At 43.3% G+C, this 21,529-nt stretch overlaps 1 protein-coding gene across 1 annotated transcript in view; it reads left to right on the top strand.

The window, feature by feature from the left end:
* Positions 1-21,529, top strand: part of LOC149462036 (uncharacterized) — a 199,697-nt gene that overhangs the window by 99,563 nt on the left and 78,605 nt on the right. The window contains exon 14 of the mRNA XM_089677513.1: positions 15,399-15,569. Coding sequence (XP_089533639.1) covers positions 15,399-15,569 — 171 coding nt within the window. The remainder of the gene's footprint in view (positions 1-15,398; positions 15,570-21,529) is intronic.

A 21,529-nucleotide genomic window follows, 5' to 3' on the forward strand; every position in this document is an offset into this window, starting at 1 on the left:
TTTAGTCTGTCTCTTCTGATTCCATCACTGTGACCCAACCACCCAGCCTCTGTATTTTTTGATTTGTGGCTCCTCTGTTTGTGCTGCATGCTTTGAGACTATTGATCGAGAATGTAGCTCGGCCCCCAGTTCTTTAATGAAATAAGTGAGTCAACAGTACTTCTCATTGCTCCTGAGGCTCTTAAAGCATAGTGTGGATTCCACAGATGTTAAATATCAATTACTCTTGGTTGGGTAAGAATTATTTGGAGCTGTCCTTTGTTTTTCATGGTAATTTTTTTAAAGGACAGAGGGAACTAAGGTTGCCACTTTTTTGGAAAAAAACACCAGCTTTTTGGTATCTTAAATTTGCTGGGGGATTTTTGCCTTCCTCTGGATCTCCTACATTGTAAGCTCCAAGGAGCAGGGCCCTCCTATCCCTTTTGCATTGAACTGTATTGTTGCTGTATTGTCTCCCATTATATTGTAAAGTGCTGAGCAAACTGTTGGCGCTATATAAATCCTGTATAATAATAATAACTGTGGGTATAGGATTATAACTTTTTTCTTTATATTGTTGAACTGGATGGACTTTTGTCTTTTTTTCAGCCAGACTAACTATGTAAGTATGTAATATCATTGGCAACAAATCTTGTTTTTAGAATAAAATACCAGCCAGATGGTAAGCCTAAGGGGAACTGATAAAGAAAAATTAACACAAGTTGTTATAGGAGTGACGGAGCGTGAAGCTGGCCATACATGTACACCCAGCTGGGCTGAGAGATTGAAATTCATAGACAGCATGGATTGATACATTTCTTGCTGCTGACTATCGTATTCTGGTGGCTGGCACACGCAACTGTCAGAATACCTAAACAGTAATTGCAGCTGATTGGCTGCAATCACTATTTGGCCTTTGATTTCTCACTCGGACTTTGTCAAGCCGGTTGGTGTTGAGATGGCCAACCATGGCTTGAAATTTCTGTGAATCAACCAAAATTCGAATAAGAACCCTGCACGCTGTCACAGGGTCAGTTTGGGGTGGTTTTGGTTGAGTTTGCACCATTTTACATGTTAAACCCTAAATAGTGGCGCAGGGGCGGACTGACTATTTGGAAACCCGGGCACTGCCCGAGGGCCCAATGTCAGTAGGGGGCCCCATGAGATGCCCCTGGTACCTTTTTCATAGGCTTTTTTGAGTTTGGGCAAGGACACAGGGGCCCCATGATCCCCTATTGCCCGGGGGCCCCATGAGTTGTCAGTCCGCCCCTGTAGTGGCGTAGCATGCTGGAGAAGGTAGATTTAGCCTTTAAAGTGATTCTAAGGCTTAAACATTTTTTTACCTTAATGCATTCCCTGCGTTAAGGTAAAAAAATGTTTAGGTTACATTACTGAAACATCTCCTCAATGCAGCAAAAGCCTGCATCCCAGCTCTTTGGAAAATGAATGAAATCCCATGCATGCACAGAAGTGAAATGGCTGAGAATCGGTACCCAAAAGCCAATCCAACCATTCATGACAACAGCCTACAGGGAGCTCTGGGACGTTGTGGTGCCGGATAGAATGTGAGTATAGCTCCCTTTTAATTTACCCATAAGCACTAACCAAAATACATTTTAATGCAGGCCATACATGGGTCGAATTCTGAACAAATTTTCTTTAGAAAATCAGACATTTTGTGTGTTTGGTAACCCGATGGTGCCACCATTGATTTCGAAATTTGACCAACCAAGCCTTAAATTTCTCCTCATGTTGCTACAGAAAAGAATATTTGTGGCCAAGAATTTTCTTTTCTTTCCAGATCACAGCACATGCTCATTTTTATTTTATGCTTTTTTTATTACATTTCTCGCATGATTCTCCCATTATTGATTAGAAATTCATTAGTTTTTCAGAAAATTTCCGACATGCATGATTACTCAAATTCGATGTTTGCTCGAAAATCTGCCATTGCTGTGGCCCACTAATGGTGCGAAGTTTGAACGAAAAGTATAGAAAAAATTAGGGAAAGAAAATTATTTCGAAATTTGACCCATGTACGGCCGGCCTAACACTATTGTTAAAGTGTTACTAAACCCATGACCCTGCATTCACTATATCCGGTCTCCCCGGACCCTGCATCCACTATATTCGGTCTCCCCGGACCCTGCATCCACTATATCCGGTCTCCCCGGACCCTGCATTCACTATATCCGCTCTCCCCAGACCCTGCATTCACTATATCCTTTCTCCCCGGACCCTGCATTCACTATATCCTCTCTCCCCGGACCCTGCATTCACTATATCCGGTCTCCCTGGACCCTGCTTCCACTATATCCGGTCTCCCCGGACCCTGCATTCGCTATATCCGGTCTCCCCGGACCCTGCATTCACTGTATCCGCTCTCCCCGGACCCTGCATTCACTATATCCGCTCTCCCCGGACCCTGCATTCACTATATCCGCTCTCCCCGGACCCTGCATTCACTATATCCATTCTCCCCGGACCCTGCTTTCACTATATCTGCTCTCCCCGGACCCTGCATTCACTATATCTGCTCTCCCCGGACCCTGCATTCACTATATCTGCTCTCCCCGGACCCTGCATTCACTATATCTGCTCTCCCTGGACCCTGCATTCACTATATCTGGTCTCCCCGGACCCTGCATTCACTATATCTGGTCTCCCCAGACCCTGCATTCACTATATCCGCTCTCCCCGGACCCTGCATTCACTATATATGATCTCCCACAGTACAAACATGGAAATACAATTATTTTAGTTATATAATATAAACTGCTAAAAACCTTTTCTCATCGGAAGTTAGAACAATCTTGTGGCTTCTATCAGTGTTCAGCCGAGCACTAGCTAAAGCTTGTAGGGGGAGTTTTCTTTCTTCTCTATAAGGATGTAAAACCCCTGTCTTCTGTCTGGGCAGTGTTGATTGGCCCTGTGCTGATCACATGCACTCTCCCAACAAAAAAAAAAATCTCTAGCAATACACACCAAACTAAGCATGTGCCAAATACCTACGATTCAGTTTGTCTTATCAGGAGATAAGAGGTGGTCGCTTAAACAAGGAGAGGAACAGAGCAATCAGGATCAAATGGCCTTTTTACACAATGCAGAGGATTAACCCCTTAGGTTCCACAGTGAGTATAACAAGCATGCTTTACTGCATATACAGACTGATTTTACTGTTGTGGGTTTAGTAACACTTTAAAATTTGTGAGCAAAGTCTGCAAATTCTGTTTGTAGGCTTTTCCACGTAAGAACCGTTCAGCAGCACTCCTGCTACAAATGCTGGCAGCTATTTCTGTTAAATGATATCATAAAAGCAGCTTAAGAATTTCTGAGCATAATTACAAATACAGCAGGTAGAAGAGGTAACACATCCAGTATGTATTACATTTATCAGTTCTGCTATAAATATAACCAGAAAAATGAAAAATGCTCAACAAATAGGTCATAAGCAGAGAATGTGAACTTTTTTCTAACGGGGAATAATTTTCATCATCTGGTTCAGTATCTCCGGAATCCTATCCAGTATCAGGCAATTATTTTTCTGCTCTTCGAGCCCAGACCGGCCCGGGCTGGAGATAAAGGATTCCTTAATCAGCGATATCAGTTTTGCCTGACTGCCGCTATCTTTGTCATCCACAAAGCTGAAAGCTTTATCATGTGGGCTACAAGGCAAACACTGAAACAGTGTCACGCAACAGAATCCAGCTCGCCGTAACCTGACCGGACCTGTCACATATCACTGAACAGGAGACTCCGAAACCTGAGCTCACTACTACTGCGGGAATAAAGGAGCTCCGGACCTCAGGGGCATGCGTCTTTATAAAAAAGGTCTGATAATAGCATCATTTCCTGCCAGGCTGTCTACATAGTTACATAGTTAGTCTGCCTGAAAAAAGTCCATCCAGTTCAACCATTAAAAAAAGTTATAATCCTACACCCACAGTTGATCCAGAGGAAGGCAAAAAACCCAGCAAAGCATGATACAATTTACTCCTGCAGGGAAAACATTCCTTCCTGGTCCCCTAAGAGGCAATCAGATATTCCCTGGATCAACTTTATCTATAAATATTAGTATCCAGTTATATTCTGTGTACCCAAGAAAGAATCCAGGCCTTTTTTGAAACAATCCACTGAGCTGACCAGAACCAACTCTGAGGGAGTCTATTCCACAAATTTGACAGCTCTTACTGTGAAGAAGCCTTTCTGTGTTTGTAGATTAAATCTCTTTTCCTCCAGACGTAAAGAGCGCCCCCTTGTCCTCTGTGATGACCTCAGGGTGAATAACTCTACACCGAGTTCACTATATGAACCACTGATGTATTTATACATGTTGATGTCTAATGTAAGAAAACAATAATACAGATGTTCAGGCCTATAGAAAACTGCTCGAGTCAACCTATCAATCAATTAAAGTGTATGCATAGCAAAAAAATGAACTTCTAGGTGTGCGTAGCCTATTGCATAAGGGTGTGCACCCCAAAGCTAAAATACAAGACTACATACCCACATGAAAGATAAATATATTACTAATATATTTAGAAGAAAAAATGATATATGTGACATATATTTACAATATTGACCTACGCTAATATATTTTAACATGTATTCTAAAAAATTTTAATATAAATATATTTTCTAAAGGCTATATTTAAAATATATCGTATATTTTTAAATATATTCTTCCGATTTTTTTTTAAACATATAAAAAAGTCATTTTTACATATATTTGTTCCAAAATATATTCCTACATTCCAAAAATGTAGATTAAATGTATTTTCAAAAATATATTTGAAAATGTACTTTTAAAAATATGTTTCATATTTTTTGTAACATATCAACGCATTTCAACATACAGTGTGTGTGTGTGTGTATGTATGTATGTATGTGTATATATATATATATATATATATATATATATATTTATATATTATTATTATACAGTATTTATAAAGCGCCAATAGTTCGCTCAGCGCTGTACATTACAAAGGGGGACAGAACATGTGACAGAACAATACTAATACAATGCAAAACATGAGGGGATTGAGGGCCCTGCTCTTTCGAGCTTACAATCTAGGAGATATATTGAAATATATTGAATACAGCCAAAATTGTAGTATTTCAAATATATGTCAATGTATTTGGGAAGAATATTTTAAAAATATATTTAAAATATATTTTTCTTCCACGTGGGTATATATGGCCCCGATACATTGATTTCTCTGCCGGCAGTGAAAGAGAAGTACGTAAGTGCTTCTCTTATGGCAGAGTTGGTAATAGAGAGATCTTTCCCATCTTCCCGCTGGCACACAAAGTGATAATGCTAATGCAATGCACACTGGGTGATTAGGGTGTGCTCAGGCACACCTAGCACACCCTGTGTGCAGGCCTATGAACTTCTCTTATTTGCTTTCTTTTGGTCTGTTAAATATGCCATTGAAAGCATTTTGTTATGAGATGATAACTTCTTATATACTCTGTCTGTGCTGCACGTATCAGCCCCGCCAGTTATCTGCCCTGCTCAGTTCACCTATGTGGACTACAGGAACCCCCCCCCCCCCATGTTATGGAAATTAGGGGAATCAAAGAGTCCTGTAGTCCAAATCAGGAGCAAGTAGCCTAGGGTGATAATGTTGCTCCTCCATTGATACAGAAGACAGTTAGTGTTGTAACCCTAGCACAGGAAGTGCTTTCCTGGTAGGATCACCAGGTTACAATAATGGGGAAAAAGAGTAATGCAGCTACCACCTCTAAGGACTGGTAAGTTGCAATATATTACATTTTGGTTCTTGTTCTTGGTCTACTGTTGTCACCATCAGGAAACCTGCCCTGGGAAATGCCATGCAGCCATCATTTTAGACATGACGAGGCTGTAGAGACACAGTAGGAGATCAGAAGCACTGAGGAGGAACAAAGGATGACAGAAAAGGTGAAATCAAGTATTAAAAATCTAACTTTAGTTAAATTTATCACCTTTGCTCTGGAAGATTTTACCCCTTTTGTGACCAGAGTGTTTTTTTTGCTATTTGGCACTGCACTACTTTAACTGACAATTGTGCGGTCATGCAACACTGTACCCAAACGACATTTATATCATTTTTTCACACAAAGCTTTCTTTTGATGGTATTTGATCACCACTGGGTTATTTTTTCTTTTTAATACATAAACAAAAACAGACCAAACATCTTAAAATATATATTTATTACTCTCTGCTATAAAACATATTCAATAAAAAATGTAAAAAAAAATTCTTTATAAGGTCAAAATGTATTCTGCTATATGTCTTTGGTAAAAATCCCATTAGGTGTATATTGATTGGTTTGTGTGAAAGTTATAGCACCTACAAACAAGTGTATATATACTGGAATTTTTATTTATTTGCTGTTTTTATACTGCTGATGGCAGTGATCAGCGACTTCTAGAGGGACTGTGACTGTGCGTTGGGTAATCTGACACTAACTGACACTGGGTGGCAAGCCCGGAATGGGACAAAAAATGTACCCGGGCATTTTAGACTAAGCAGCCCATTTTTAAAAAAATCAATAAATTACAAATGATGAGCACACCTCCCTACACATCTCTGTACCCCCCAACACATCCCTGTACACCCCGCACAACTCTGCACCCCCCAGCACATCTTCTTAGTGCTAGAAGACTTCCGCACCCCGCAGTACACCTCCGTACCCCCAGCACACCTCTGTACCCCCAACACATCCCTGTACACCCTGCACAACTCTGTACCCCCCAGCACATCTTCTTAGTGCTAGAAGACTTCCGCACCCCGCAGTACACCTCTGTAGCCCCCAGCACACCTCTGTACCACCCAACACATCCCTGTACACCCTGCACGACTCTACCCCCCAGCACATCTTGTTAGTGATAGAAGACATCCGCTGCCCCCAGCACACCTCTGTACCTCCAATACTCCTCCATAGCCTCCAGCACGCCTCCGTAGCCCCCAGCACACTTCTGTACCCCCAACACATCCATGTACACCCTGAACGACTCTGTACCCCCCAGCACATCTTGTTAGTGCTAGAAGACATCCGCTGCCCCCAGCACACCTCTGTACCCCCAACACTCCTCCATAGCCTCCAGCACGCCTCCATAGCCCCCAGCACACCTCTGTACCCCCCAACACATCCCTGTACACCCTGCACAACGCTGTACCCCCCAGCACATCTTAGTTCTAGAAGACTTCTGCACCCCCCAGCACACCTCCATAGCCCCCACCACGCCTCTGTAGTCCCCAGCACACCTCTGTACCCCGAAACACATCCCTGTACACCCTGCACAACTCTGTACCCCCTCCAGCACATCTTCTTAGTGCTATAAGACTTCCGCACCTCCCAGCACACCTCTGTAACCCCAGACCACCTCCATAGCCTCCAGCATACATCTGTATCCCCCAGCACATGCCTGTACACCCAGCACACCTCTGTACCCCCCAACACATCCCTGTACACCCTGCACAACTCTGTGCTAGAAGACTTCCACACCCCCAGCACACCTCAGTAGCCCTCAGCACACCTCTGTACCCCCCAACACATCCCTGTACACCCCACAAAGCTCTGTACCCCCCAACACATCTTCATGCTAGAAGATTTCTGCACCCCCCAGCACACCTCTGTACCCCCAGAACGCCTCTGTAGCCCCCAGCACACCTCTGTACCCCCCAACACATACCTGTACACCCTGCACAACTCTGTACCCCCCAACACATGCCTGTACACCCCGCAGAACTCTGTACCCCTCAGCACATCTTCTTAGTGGTAGAAGACTTCCTCACCCCCCAGCACACCTCTGTACCCCCAGCACACCTCTGTACCCCCAGCATTCTTTCATATCCACCAGCACATCTTTTTACACTCTTGCACACCTCTGCATCCTCATCCTGCCACACGCACACCTCTGTGCCTCCCAGCAACCTCTGTATGTACCTTTGTACCCTCAACACACCTCCTTTGCGTACTGAAGCTGATGGCTACCCGGCTGCGGCAAAGACGACCCTGGACATGCGGCCCCGGCCCACCGGGCAAATGCCTGGTGGGCCCTATGGCCAGTCCGGGTCTGCTGGGTGGGAACTGACACTTATATCTCTAGTGACTATAATAATGACTATACACTTTCACTGTGATAATACTATATGCTGTCACTGTACTAATGACACTGATAGGGAAGGGGTTAACATCTAGAGTCAATCGCAGGGTTAACTGTGTGCCTAAAAAGTGTAATGTGTGCTGCTTTTACTAAGAGAAGCATGAAGAAAAGAAGAGCCACATCTCGGCTCTGTGTACAGAGCTCTGTGTTGTTGGCAGGGGCGGACTGACCATTTGGAATCTCGGGCACTGCCCAAGGGCCAGGGGTCAGTAGGCGGCCCCATGAGATGCTCCTGGTACCTTTTTCATAGGCTTTTTTGAGTTTGGGCAAGGGCACAGGGGCCCCATGATCCCCTATTGCCCGGGGGCCCCATGAGTTGTCACTCCGCCCCTGGTTGTTGGTACTCTGTACTCTGTGATTGTACTCAGGACTCTGTACTGCGATTCGCTAAGCCGATGAGCAGGTCGCGACCATAAATCATTGGCTGGGACCTGATGATCGGCTTGTGCTGTACCAAATGATAGCACAGATGGGGCAGCAGGCTGCAACATGCGCACCCCCTAAACGGAAATGCTGCATAAGGTACATGTACGTGATCCAGCGCAGAGCAGTCCCCCCCACAGCAGTATATATGCATGGGGCGGTCCACCAGTGGTTAGAAAAAAAAATCAGCCCAAATAACGATTACAGTTAATGCAATACGGGAGAGTAATTTGTACTGGCGCTGGCTGTCTTAGTTGAAATGTTCTGTCTTCTGCCCAACATACCCCTCCATTGGTGATCTTCCTGTGCTGCGGAGATGAATACAGCTGCTGGATCTATCAAGGGTGTTCTTCAAAAGTGCAGACTATGCCCACTTTTTCCGCCTCCTCCTCCATTCATGTACTACAGCTTCTATGAATGAAAAGTGCTTTATAAATGGAGGAGGCGAACCTTTCATTTATCCAGCTGTCCTCTATTTTGTTTATTTCAGGTACTTACATAGCACCGTCAATTTACGCAGCGCTCTACATATATATTGTACATTCACATCAGTCCCTAACCCTCAAGGGGCGTACAATCTAAGGTCCCTAACTCACATTCATACATACACATACTAGGGCCAATTTAGACAGGAGCCAATTCACCTACCAGCATGTCTTTGGAGTGTGGGAGGAAACCGGAGTACCCAGAGGAAACCCACACAGACACAAGGAGAACATGCAAACTCCAGACAAGTGGTGTCATAGAGCACTTTTTGGAGGAGGGGGTGGAAAGGGCAGGCATAGACAGCACTCTTGAGGATTTCTATAAGAGGTCCAGCAGCACCAACATAAGGGACACTTCCCATGAAAGTGTTACTAAACCCACAACAGTACCATCAGTCTGTATATGCAGTAAAGCATGCTTGTTATACTCACTGTGGAACCTAAGGGGTTAATCCTCTGCATTGTGTAAAAAATGTTGTTTGATCCTGACTTCTGATCCTCCCAGTTCCTCTCATCTTTCCTCATAGCTGATCTCCTCCATGCCTCTTATCAGTTTGGTTGCCCTTCTCTGTACTTTCTCCAGTTCCCCAATGTTCTTTTTGTGAATTGGTGCCCAAAACTGAACTGCATATTCCAGATGAGGTATTACTAATGATTTGTACCGGGGGAAATGATATCTCTCTCTCTGGAGTCTATACCTCTTTTAATACAAGAGAGGATTTTGCTCGCTTTAGAAACCGCAGCTTGGCTCTACCAGAACTCCCAGAACATGTGTGCCCCGTAGCAGACGGCTTGCTATGGGGGCACACACATAGGAGTGGACAGCGCTGGAGGAGAACCCCAGAAGGGGAAGTAGGGGGTGCTCTGTATTAAATATGTCCAGTAAAAAAAAATTTAAATCAAATTTAAACATAAATTTAGGCCAAAATGTATTCAGCTACATGTCTTTGCTAAATAAAATCCCAATGTGTGTAAATTAATTGGTTTACGTGAAAGTTATAACATCTACAAATGGGACATATATATACTGGAATTTTATTTATTTATTTTTTATACTAGTAAAGGTGGCGATCAGCGACTTATAGTGGGACTACGGCGGGCATTCTGACATGGGGGGGATTACTGGCCAGGGGCGGACTGACAACTCATGGGGCCCCCGGGCAATAGGGGATCATGGGGCCCCTGTGTCCTTGCCCAAACTCAAAAAGCCTATGAAAAAGGTACCAGGGGCATTTCATGGGCCCCCTACTGACCCCGGGCCCTCAGGCAGTGCCCAAGTTTCCAAAGAGTTAGTGTGCCCCTGGGCGGGTGGAAAGTGGCTGGAGTTTCCAAATGGTCAGTCCACCCCTGTAACTGACTGTCACTGACATCCCTGACATGACTAATACAGTGATCAGTACTAATAAAAAGCACTGACACTGTACTAATGACACTGGGCAGGAAGGGGTTAACATCTGGGGCAATCAAAGGGTTAACTGTGTGCTGGGTGTGTTTCACATTATGTGCTGTGTGTTTTACTATGTAAGCATGCTGATTTGTATTGTTGTGCTATGCAGAGCAATACAAAGCAGCATGCTGGAGTTGACAGGGGAGAGATCTGTATTGTTTACATACAGACCTCTTCCCTGTCAGAGATACTCGGTGATCACCAGGTGCCGGTAGGGAATCTCCAGCAGGGACCGACAGTGATTGACAGCTGTAGCCGCCAATGGCAGCGCGGGTAAGGCGGCACGCGTGCCCCCTACCCCGAAATGCGAAATCACGTATATATATGTGATTTTGCACAGCCCTGCCGCCCTGTAGCAGTAGTTCTGCTATAGGGCAGTTGGAAAGTGGTTAAACAGTAAAGGTAAAGTATATCCATAGTATCCAAATCAAGTCACCAATCATAGGAGATGGAAGATGAGGTAATAATGATTTGTGACTTGATTTGGATACTATGGATATACTTTCCCTTTACTATTTAATATGAATATATTTTTATATTTATATATTTTATGACTTGCAGTTTTCTCTCTTCCTCATGGCCACAGATGAAATAACTGCTCTGCTTACGGTGGGATCTGCCTTTGGTATGAAGCTCCATGGGGAACTCATTTTGTAGTTTTCATGTTGTATATTCTCCATATGAATATAATCAAAAAACACATTTGGTGTATTGTACTGATATAAGTATTTGGTTTGTTTGATAATAACAACAATTGCAGTATTCATAATATTCCTGAAGAAGCCAGTTTATGGTGAAACATGTTGAGCAGAAGCTGCTGAAATAATTTACAAAAAAATTCACAGTAATCTCCAGTGTAACAAAATGTTGCTTTTAATAATTCTTAGTGTTTGGTTTTATATGTTTTCATATAAAAAAATTGTTTAATTTTTAAGAATTCTGAAGAAGCCAGTTTATGCTGAAACATGGTGAGCGGATATTACTGAAATAATTCACAAAATCACAGTAATCTCCAGTGTAACAAAATGTTGCTTTTAATAATACCATATCCTTGGTGTTTGGTTTTATATGTTATCAAACAATAAAATTGTTACATTTTATGTGGTTGTTAGGATCATGTTTTTGGCACCTAATAAAATCCCTTTATTTGTTGCATTGTGTATTTAAATCTTTAATGCTGGTCATAAGCAAGCAATATTTTAGGGAATGAACTGTGATAACTATAACTCTATTGAATTACCAGTTACACACCAAAAAATACCACAAAAATTATTGCTACAAAGTTTGCTAATTTACTGAATGTATTCTCTCTTGAGAAGAGGAGATTAAGGGGGGATATGATCACCATGTATAATACATAAGGGGGGATATGATCTCCATGTATAATACATAAGGGGGGATATGAGCACCATGTATAATACATAAGGGGGGATATGATCTCCATGTATAATACATAAGGGGGGATATGATCTCCATGTATAATACATAAGGGGGGATATGATCTCCATGTATAATACATAAGGGGGGATATGAGCACCATGTATAATACATAAGGGGGGATATGATCTCCATGTATAATACATAAGGGGGGATATGATCTCCATGTATAATACATAAGGGGGGATATGATCTCCATGTATAATACATAAGGGGGGATATGATCTCCATGTATAATACATAAGGGGGGATATGATCTCCATGTATAAATACATCAGTGGTTCATATAGTGAACTCGGTGTAGAGTTGTTCACCCTGCGATCATCACAGAGGACAAGGGGCACTCTTTATGTCTGGAGGAAAAGAGATTTAATCTTCAAACATGGAAAGGTTTCTTCACAGTGAGAGCTGTGAAAATGTGCAATAGACTCCCTCAAGAGTTGGTTCAAGCTAGCTCAGTGGATTGCTTTAAAAAAGTCCTGGATTGTTTCTTGGATACACAGAATATAACTGCATATAACATTTATAGGTAAAGTTGATCCAGGGAATATCCGATTGCCTCTCAGGGGATCAGGTAGGAATTTTTTCCCCTGCAGGAGCAAATTGGATCATACTTTGCTGGGGTTTTTTTGTTTTCCTCTGTCTCAACTCTGGGTATAGGATTATAACTTTTTTTTTTAATGGTTGAACTGGATGGACTTTTGTCTTTTTACAGTCAGACTAACTATGTAACTACAATGTGCACTAGGTCAGCCTTTCTCAACCAGGGTGACTTCAGTCTTCTTCAGGGGTGCCTTGGCAAAATGTCCAAAAATTGTATACAAGTCAGCCGGTGGAACAAGCCTGCATTTTAGTACACAAAGCCACAGGTTTTCATTGTGCACTTTTATGACCTTCTAGCTGCCTTCATCCTCACAGCCAATGACATCATCAGTTAATAAGGAGGAAATCGGATGCATGCACATCATCCTTGTTTGGCCCTCCTTGCCCCTCTCCATCAGCACTGGGGTCACATTAGCAGAGTGAGGGAGAGAAAATGAGAGAGACACACTGGAATAATAGTCTGTACCAGTGTACAAAGGTGTATTTGCTTTGGAAGAATAATCCACCTCTAACATTGGATGTACTGGATGTGTGTAGAATAGTTTTTTACATTTTAGATTGGGATGCCTTGAGATTGTGGAGAAATTCAAAGGGTGCCTTGAGATTATCCATAATTTTAAAGGGTGCCTTGAGTGAAAAAAGGTTGGGAGACCCTGCACTAGGTACATTACCTCTATGTAATGTTAGTTTTAGTGAATTAAAACATTTCCAACAGTAAAAATGAACAAACAATTTCCTGCAATGAAAACTGCACATGCACCATGCTTCAGTGAACTGACCCAGAAGACCTTTCCGTTTCACATGCGCCATCCTGCCATCTTCCTGGAGCCTGTAGAAGGTTAATCTGCAACCCAGTTCTCAATTATAAAGCATTTATAAATAGAGGGAGAAGAAAGGCCGGAGGACCCATTAAACTCCTCTCATTCAATAATACATTTCCCTGAGGTCACAGTCTAATTAGCTTTTGATGAGGCTGTCTTTCTTTGACTTTGCCCAGTGGGTTCTGTACGCCGCTATCCTGCTCATCCACATCAAGAAATATTTCCTTTGTGTCTGTTTTGAATTTACTTCCTCTAAATGCTCTATCTGTATTGGTGTCACAACGAGTGGCCGTGCAGACGCAGTCCTAACCTGCTCACTGCCGGAGGTGGCCTATAAAACCAAGAACTCTACCTGCAGCCAAAATCCTTTCAGTAGAGCCCCCAACCCCAACGAGACTGAGACCCAAGGGCCTTGTTTTAGATGAAATAATGCATTTAAGAGGCACTGGGATTTCAATGCATAATCCAATGCTTCAAAAGAGAGGGAGATCTTCAAACAAGCTCACTGGCTCTGGTAAGGTAGCTCTCAAATACACAAATCTCCCTCAATGGACGCATTGAAGCATCTCAAAGTATAGAGCAGCCTGTCAACCTTTTCAACACTTGAAATAACTTTCCAATCTGGGGGGACCCCTTAACTCATGGCACAGTAGTGTGATGGTCAGTGGGAAGAATGCAATGCCTAAAATACGTTAAATGCACATCCACCCCCCACAGCCATTTCTTCCTGTACCACTGTCCCCTCCCTCCTAGATTGTAAACTCCAAGGAGTAGGGCCCTCGAACCCCTCGTGTATTGTATTGTTACTGTATTGTCTCATGTACTGTCCCCCACTATAATGAACAGCACAAGGGCGGACTGACAACTCATGGGGCCCCGGGCAATAGGGGATCATGGGGCCCCTGTGTCCTTGCCCAAACTAAAAAAAAACTATGAAAAAGGTACCAGGGGCATCTCATGGGGCCCCCTACTGACCCCGGGCCCTCGGGCAGTGCCCGAGTTTCCAAATGGTCAGTCCGCCCCTGGTACAGCGCTGAGCAAACATTTTGGCGCTATATAAATACTGTATAATAATATAGGGGTTGATTTACTAAAGGCAAATAGACTTTGCACTTTGCAAGAGAAGGGCCTGTGGATAATAGGGTACCACCAGTTCTCCTATGCGGGGACCAGGACAGCAGGGGGGCCCAGGCAACTGTGAATCAGATGTGGGTAAGAAGGGTGATCAGCATGGCAGGGGGACAATTACTGGAACCGATCCCCTGTATGGCTCTCTTTGCAGCAGCTGAAAGCTGTCTTCTTTTTTTCTCCCTCCCACTGGCTTTCAGTTGCTGCAGATAGAGCCATGAAGGGGATTAATTCTAGTAATTGCCCCTCCCCCAAGCCCCCCCCAGTAATTTCCCCCGCCGCACCCATCACCCTCCTTGTGCACATCTGATTCAGCTAGCTGCCTGGGCCCCCACAGAGCCAGCTTCCCTCCTCTCCTTCTCACCGGCAGCTGCAAGGATGGCTGTATGGGGCCCTGTGGTTTCTAACAGTAGCCCTGGTTACATGTAGGGGCTTATTTGTCATGAGGCAAACAAGTGCTTTGGGTGGCACTCTTTAGGGGGGCTCCGCCCCCCCCGGAAGAAGGGACGCTGGTTGTCCTACACAGGTTCCTGTGGGGTGATTTCATCGATGGAGGTTTCCAGGGGACACCGGGTCTGGGCGGAAGAGCGGACTCCAGGAAGGTTGTGGCGGTGAGGTTACATGATATCTGCAGAATGGCAAGATTATCCAGACTAAGCCCTGATTCTCTCCTTCAGTAGAGGCCACTTGACCAAGTCTCTAGGCATTCATGTGGCACTGATATGAGCCTGGCCCTGCATTTTCACCAGGAAACAAAGGTAGGTCAGCCTTCTATCACTGTTTTATTTACCCATCCTAGTGGGATCTGTAACACACAGTAGCTTTAGTAACTTCTATGTGGTTGTTGGCATCTTGAAAGGTGAATTTTGAACAAACCCTGTGTTGTTAATGTGTCCTTTTTTTATCACCCCCAGGAATGTCTTTGATTGGATTGTGTACTTTCTGCTCTGTGCTGTGATTGCTACTCATATAGCTGATCTGGTTGTCCAGGATAACAAGGACCTACATACATCTCACATCCGAGTCTTTTCTGTCACCATTATATTCCTCTGGCTGAGAGTGATGAAGCATGCAAGAGCCATCCGGTAAGAACTCTGTTCAACCCTTCCAGAATTCTACAGCAGCCATTCTCAACTAGGGTTCCATTGAGCCATACGGTTCCTCTAGGGGTTGTCAGGGGGTTGCTTGATCTGTGTGGTAATTGATCTCCAAATGGATGGTGCTTGCAAACTTCCAGGTCTAGCACTTGGCAGAGCCAACGGCTTGACACCAGTGACCTTTTTAGCTGACTGTACAGTCATGGCCAAAAATATTGTCCCCCCCTGTATTTCTGTCAGATAATGCACCACTTCACACAGAAAATTGTTGCAATTACAAATGTTTAGGCATTCCCATGTTTATTTCTTTTGTTTGTATTGGTATGACACAAAAAAGTGGAGAAACAAAAAGCCAAATCTGACACATTCCACACAAAAGACCAAAAATGGACTGGATGAAATTATTGGCACCATCAATTTAATATTTGGCAGCACACCCTTTGGAAAAAAATAACTGAAATCAATAATTTCCTGTAATCATCAATGAGTTTTGGACCACTCTTCTTTCACTAACTGCTCCAGGTCTCTCAGATTGGAAGGGTTCCTTCTCCCAGCTGCTGTTTTGAGATCTCTCCACAGGAGCTCTATGGGATTTAGACTCATTGCTGGCCATTTCAGTCCTATCCAGCTCTTTGAAACCATTTCTGGGGGCTTTTTGACATGTGCTTTGGGTCATTGTCCTGCTGTAAGACCCATGACCTCTGACGGAGACCCAACTTTCTGACACTGGGCCCTACATTGCACCCCAGAATTCTTTGGTAGTCTTCAGATTTCATAATGCCATGCACACAGTCAAGACATCTGGTGCCTGCAGCAGCAAAGCAACCCCAAAACACCAGTTACCCCCACCATGTGTGACTATAGGGACTGTATTCTTTTCTTTAAAGTCCTCATTGCTTTTTCTGAAAACAGTAGAATGAGGGGCTTTACCAAAAAGTTGTATTTTTCTTTCGTCTGCCTGTCTGTAAGTCTTGGAAAACTCCAATCTGACTTTTTTATGTTTCTTTGTCAGCAGTGGGGTCCTTCTGGGTCTCCTACCATAGCTTCCCGTTTCATTCAGATGACGACGTATAGTGCAAGCTGACACAGTTGTACTCTGTGCCTGAAGGTCAGCTTGAAGCTGTCTGGAAGTTGATCGAGGTTTTTTATCCACCATTTGAATAATGCTTTGTTGCAATCTTTAATCAATTTCCCTCTTTCATCCACGTCCAAGGAGAATAGCTACAGTGCCTTGGGATGTAAACCTCTTGACAATGTTGTGCACAGTGGACACAGGAACATTAAGATTTGTTAATTGTTACAGGTGAGTTTAATTACAAATTACAGGAGCATCACAAACAACACAAAAGTAGGTGCCAATAATTTTGTCCAGTCCATTTTTGGAATTTTGTGTGGAATGTGTCAGAATTTGGCTTTTTGTTTCTCCACTTTTTTTGTGTCATGCCAGTACAAAGACAAGAAATAAACACAAGAATGCCTAAACATTTGTAATTGCAACAATTTTCTGGGCAAACTGGGGCATTATCTGACAAATGTAGGAGTGGCCATATTTTTGGCCATGAGTGTAAGGGTGGCATCCTGACAACCAGTGTAAGAAGGGCACACTTCTCACTGAACACCAATGTAAGGGGCATTTTCCCAATGTCCCCCTGGTGAAGTTATCCTAGCAAGGGTTCCTTGAGACCTGAAAATTATTTCAAGGGTTCCTTTGGGGTAAAAAAGTTGAGAAAACCCGCTCTACAGATTAGACTTACTCCAAGACTGGAGCGAATTTAAGGTCCTGGTTACTCGGTGTAGTCCGGTTCAGAAGACCCCTGGCCACACAAAACAAAATGTGTTTGTGACATAGTATTTCTATTTAGCCATAGTACTTCTTTAGAGGATAACAATGTAGGAAGGAATCAATTGGGCAGCCTTCTGCTCTTAGGTTGAGTGTCACGTACCTGATGGGAGACTGAAATGACGAGATCGGCATCACTTGTGTCACTAGCCCTGACCCCACTGGAGTTGGAACAGAGGGAATCTAGGGACCAAGGGGACAGGAGCGCCAGTAGATGTTGTTTGCAGCTCTTGCAGATGATGACTCTGGAAGACTGATGATCTTCTGATTTAGGCACAATAATAACCAGCAGAGCGGGTTTTGTAGATCGCCAGGCGTGCACCAGAGCAAGGCAGGAAGTAAGGGTAAGAGACAGGAGCAGTGTCATAGGAATAGCCGGGGTCATCAAGAGGCGGACACCACGGTACAGAATCAGAAGGAAAGCCAAGGTCAGGAGCAGAGCCGAAGTCAGGAACCAGTATCAGTCAGGAGAGCAATCAGAGTCAGGTCAGGAACAAGCCGGGTCAGCAACAAAGGAATCACACAGGAACAAGCAGGACACGGGGGAGCTGAAGACCAGACAGCACCTAACATGGGCAGAGGCACTCCTTAAATAGCCCGTCTGGCGCCAATCTTCGTTGTGTGTGTGCACGATCACGCACTCTTCCCCGGACGTTTCTACGCGCATTTCTAATCGCAATTCGTCTCACCGGAAATCCCTTACATTGAGACTGGGCTGGACGGTCCCTATGAGATTGCTTCATCGGGTTTTCTGTATGGGAAGTGATTCTGTGGTCATGTAACCGATAAGTCAATGCCCCCTTTTCCCAGTGTGAGTAGTCAGGAGAATATTAGGGAGAACTCAGCACAGGACCAATGTGTCATCGGGTATGAGCTCTCAGCATCATCTTTGGAGAACCTGTGTCAAATTTAGGCAAAGGCTTTTCGCGAGATTTCTATGGTGCTATAAATTGCCTCATCTATGCCTTGAAGGGGCCCCTGAAAGGGAGTAAGGTTAGGGACTGTGCCCTGTTCTGGTTAGGGAGGCAGGTGCTGGAGTTGACCCTCTGTGCTTGAAGCTCGAACAGAGTACCAAAAATTCTATTGAGTGGAGAAATCGGGTACCCAGTCTGAATGCTGCCTGTTCAGGATCATTTACCAGGAGAAAATATTTAAGATTGCTGTGGTCTCATATTCCGAAGAGCCTGTTATTATTTTTTGTGTGTTCTTGCTGCTGGATGGGAAATTCACAAACAAACATTCAAGAGAGCTGAGAGTACTAAAACCTTGGAGCTTAGAGCGATATCAAATCCAAACATTTATTATATTGCAGCTTGTTGGGGAGGTGCAGTATGCCGGCAGTAAACAGAGTCCAGATGCAGAAACAGAACTGTATGGTAATGGTAGTTCAAATAAGTCCAACCACCTGGAATAAACCTGGTCAGGCGCACTCACAGAATGTTGCATCGAACAATGTAACAGCAGGTCTGGGGTGCACCGACAGTGTCTGTCTCAAGGAATGGAATGCAGTCTGGCTGGTCTGCTCATATGGAAGAACAATATATTTGAAATATATTTAAAAAATATTCTTTCCAGATATATTGACATATATTTCAAATGCTACAATTTTGGCCATATTCAATATATTAAAATATATATATATATATATATATATATATATATATTTTTTTTTTGTAAATTTGTATTTTTAAAGACATACAGTATATTTGAAATGTATTTTAAAAATGTTTTCATATATTTTGTAATAAAACCGCATTTAAACATGCAGTCTATATATATATATATATATATATATATATATACTGCATGTTGAAATGCATTTTTAGTACAAAATATATGAAAAATATTTTTAAAAATACATTTCAAATATACTGTATGTCTTTAAAAATACAAATTTACATTTTTGGAATGCATTTACAAATATATGTAAAAATATATGTTAAAATGTCTTTTTTATTTTTAAACAAAAAAATCTGAAGAATATATTTAAAAAATATTTTTCATATATTTTCTGTTATACAAAAAAATGCATTTAAACATGCTCTCTCTCTCTCTCTCTCTCTCTCTCTATATATATATTGAAATATATTTTTAAATATATTCAATATGGCCAAAATTGTTGCATTTCAAATATATGTCGTTGTATATGGGAGGAATGTTTTGAGAATATATTTCAAATATATTTTTTTTCCATGTGATTGTGACCAAACAGGGAGGCTTCCATGAAGATTAGCGTGTCCCTGCTCTTTCTCCACTCGGCTGGAGCCTCTCCCTACCTCTAATACTGTCCCTGAAGACAGGTGATCTGTCCATACACTACCCACACACGAAATGCACAAGACAGGGAGCCAAGAGTCTTAAATAGACTCTGCCTGACCCAAGATGGCCACCAGAGTCACGTGGGGCAGCAGCATCCAATTGGATAGCTTCCCCAGTATCCCAGGAAACCATAGGGGAACCATGTTCCTCTTGACGTCCTCTCCTCCTGCAATGCCTCCGCGGTTGAGTACCACCTGCAGTGAAAAAAGTAGGCTGCACTTGCCTACAAGCTTACCAATTCTTAGATGTTGTGGCTGTATTAGCTTTCTTTTTTAGGCTTTCTTTCCTTTTTTTTATCTGGTGATGCAGCCAGTAAGTCTGTTGTTTTTCAAAAGAACAAGCTCTCCTGCAAATGTATCCATGTTGAGAAAAAACATTTTAGGCTACGTTCACACTAGCCTTGTGTGCAGGCGGCAGAGAGGCGTTTGGGAAGCGTTTTTACCGCTTCCCAAACGCCTCTGCCAATTCTGTACATTACAGCACATGGTGCTGTTCTAACGGGAGCGTTTGCGTCGCGTTGCGGCAAAACGGACGCCTCTGGTCGAGTCAGGAGGCTTTGAAGCCTCCTATTCTTGTCTATGGTGCCGCTCCGCAAACGCCCGGCCGGCGTTTGCGGTGCGGTTGCGACGCGGTTGCGGGGCGTTTGCGGAGCGGTAACACCACTCAAACTGCATTATAGGCATTTGTGGGGCGTTATTAACGCTCGGCAAACGCCTAGCAACCGCCGCTAAACCGCGCATGCGGCGTTTGCGGAGCGTTTGCCGAGCGTTAAAAAAACGCTCCGCAAACGCCAGACCAACGCTTGCCAAACACTATAGGGGCGTTTGGCAAGCGTTGGCAAAACAGCCTAGTGTGAACGAGCCTTAACACTGACAGAGGTGCTTACAATAGTCAGCTTTAATTTATTTATGTAAAACTTTTATCCCAAAAGGAAAAAAAAAATGGTCTGCTGTAACTGCATATAAAGTATAAGTTAGGATTTGGCTTCAATTTGTTACTATATCTAAATCTGCTAGTACATCTTACACTTACTCCAGACTGACAATGCTGTTGTCCAAAGGTGCCCCCTGTGCTCCTTCTGTTTTCACCCGGTGATCTGGTCATTAACACACCTCTTGTATTAGAGTATCCCCACCATGGATGAAAGAGCACAGGGGGCAAATTTAGACAGCAGAATTGTCAGCCTGGGGGAGGGGGGTGTTAGATGTTGTTGCACAGGGGTGTCAAACTCATTCATTTAGGGCCGCATCAGCATTATGGATGTCAAGAGCTGCCCCCTTTATAATAAGTTACAGCAATGAATTTTTTCCTTTTGGGATAAAGGTTTCACATAAATAAATACAAAAAAGATCATTTTATTCACCCCTGTCAGTGGTAAATGGTTTGTTTCATCCCTGTAAACTGATATATTCTGCTGGAGAGTTTGAGCTTCTGAAAAACTGCAGATTTGCTGGCTGAATCCCCAAATGAATATAGAAGGAAGGAAGTCTAAAAAATGAAAACTAATGCAGCCATCACATCTAAGAACTGGTAAGCTGCATTATAATAAATGTTTGCTTTTTGGGTTTTATAGCGTTTTAGATTTCCGGGATGCATGTGTTTAACCATTTGCCAACCGAATGATGGCTACAGTGCGGTTGTCCAGTTCTGGGAGGGCATCATATGACGTCTCCTGTGCGCCCCCAACGGCGCGCATCTAGTGCTCTCCATGATCGCTGTGTCATACGGTCACAGCTGATCACATGATGAGGTAAAAGGCCAATCACAGCAGCCTTTTACCACGTGATTA

This window comes from Staurois parvus, unplaced genomic scaffold (assembly GCF_062004578.1).
Source record: "Staurois parvus isolate SC_StPar_1 unplaced genomic scaffold, SC_StPar_1.0 ptg000187l, whole genome shotgun sequence".
Classification (NCBI taxonomy): Eukaryota; Metazoa; Chordata; class Amphibia; order Anura; family Ranidae; genus Staurois; species Staurois parvus.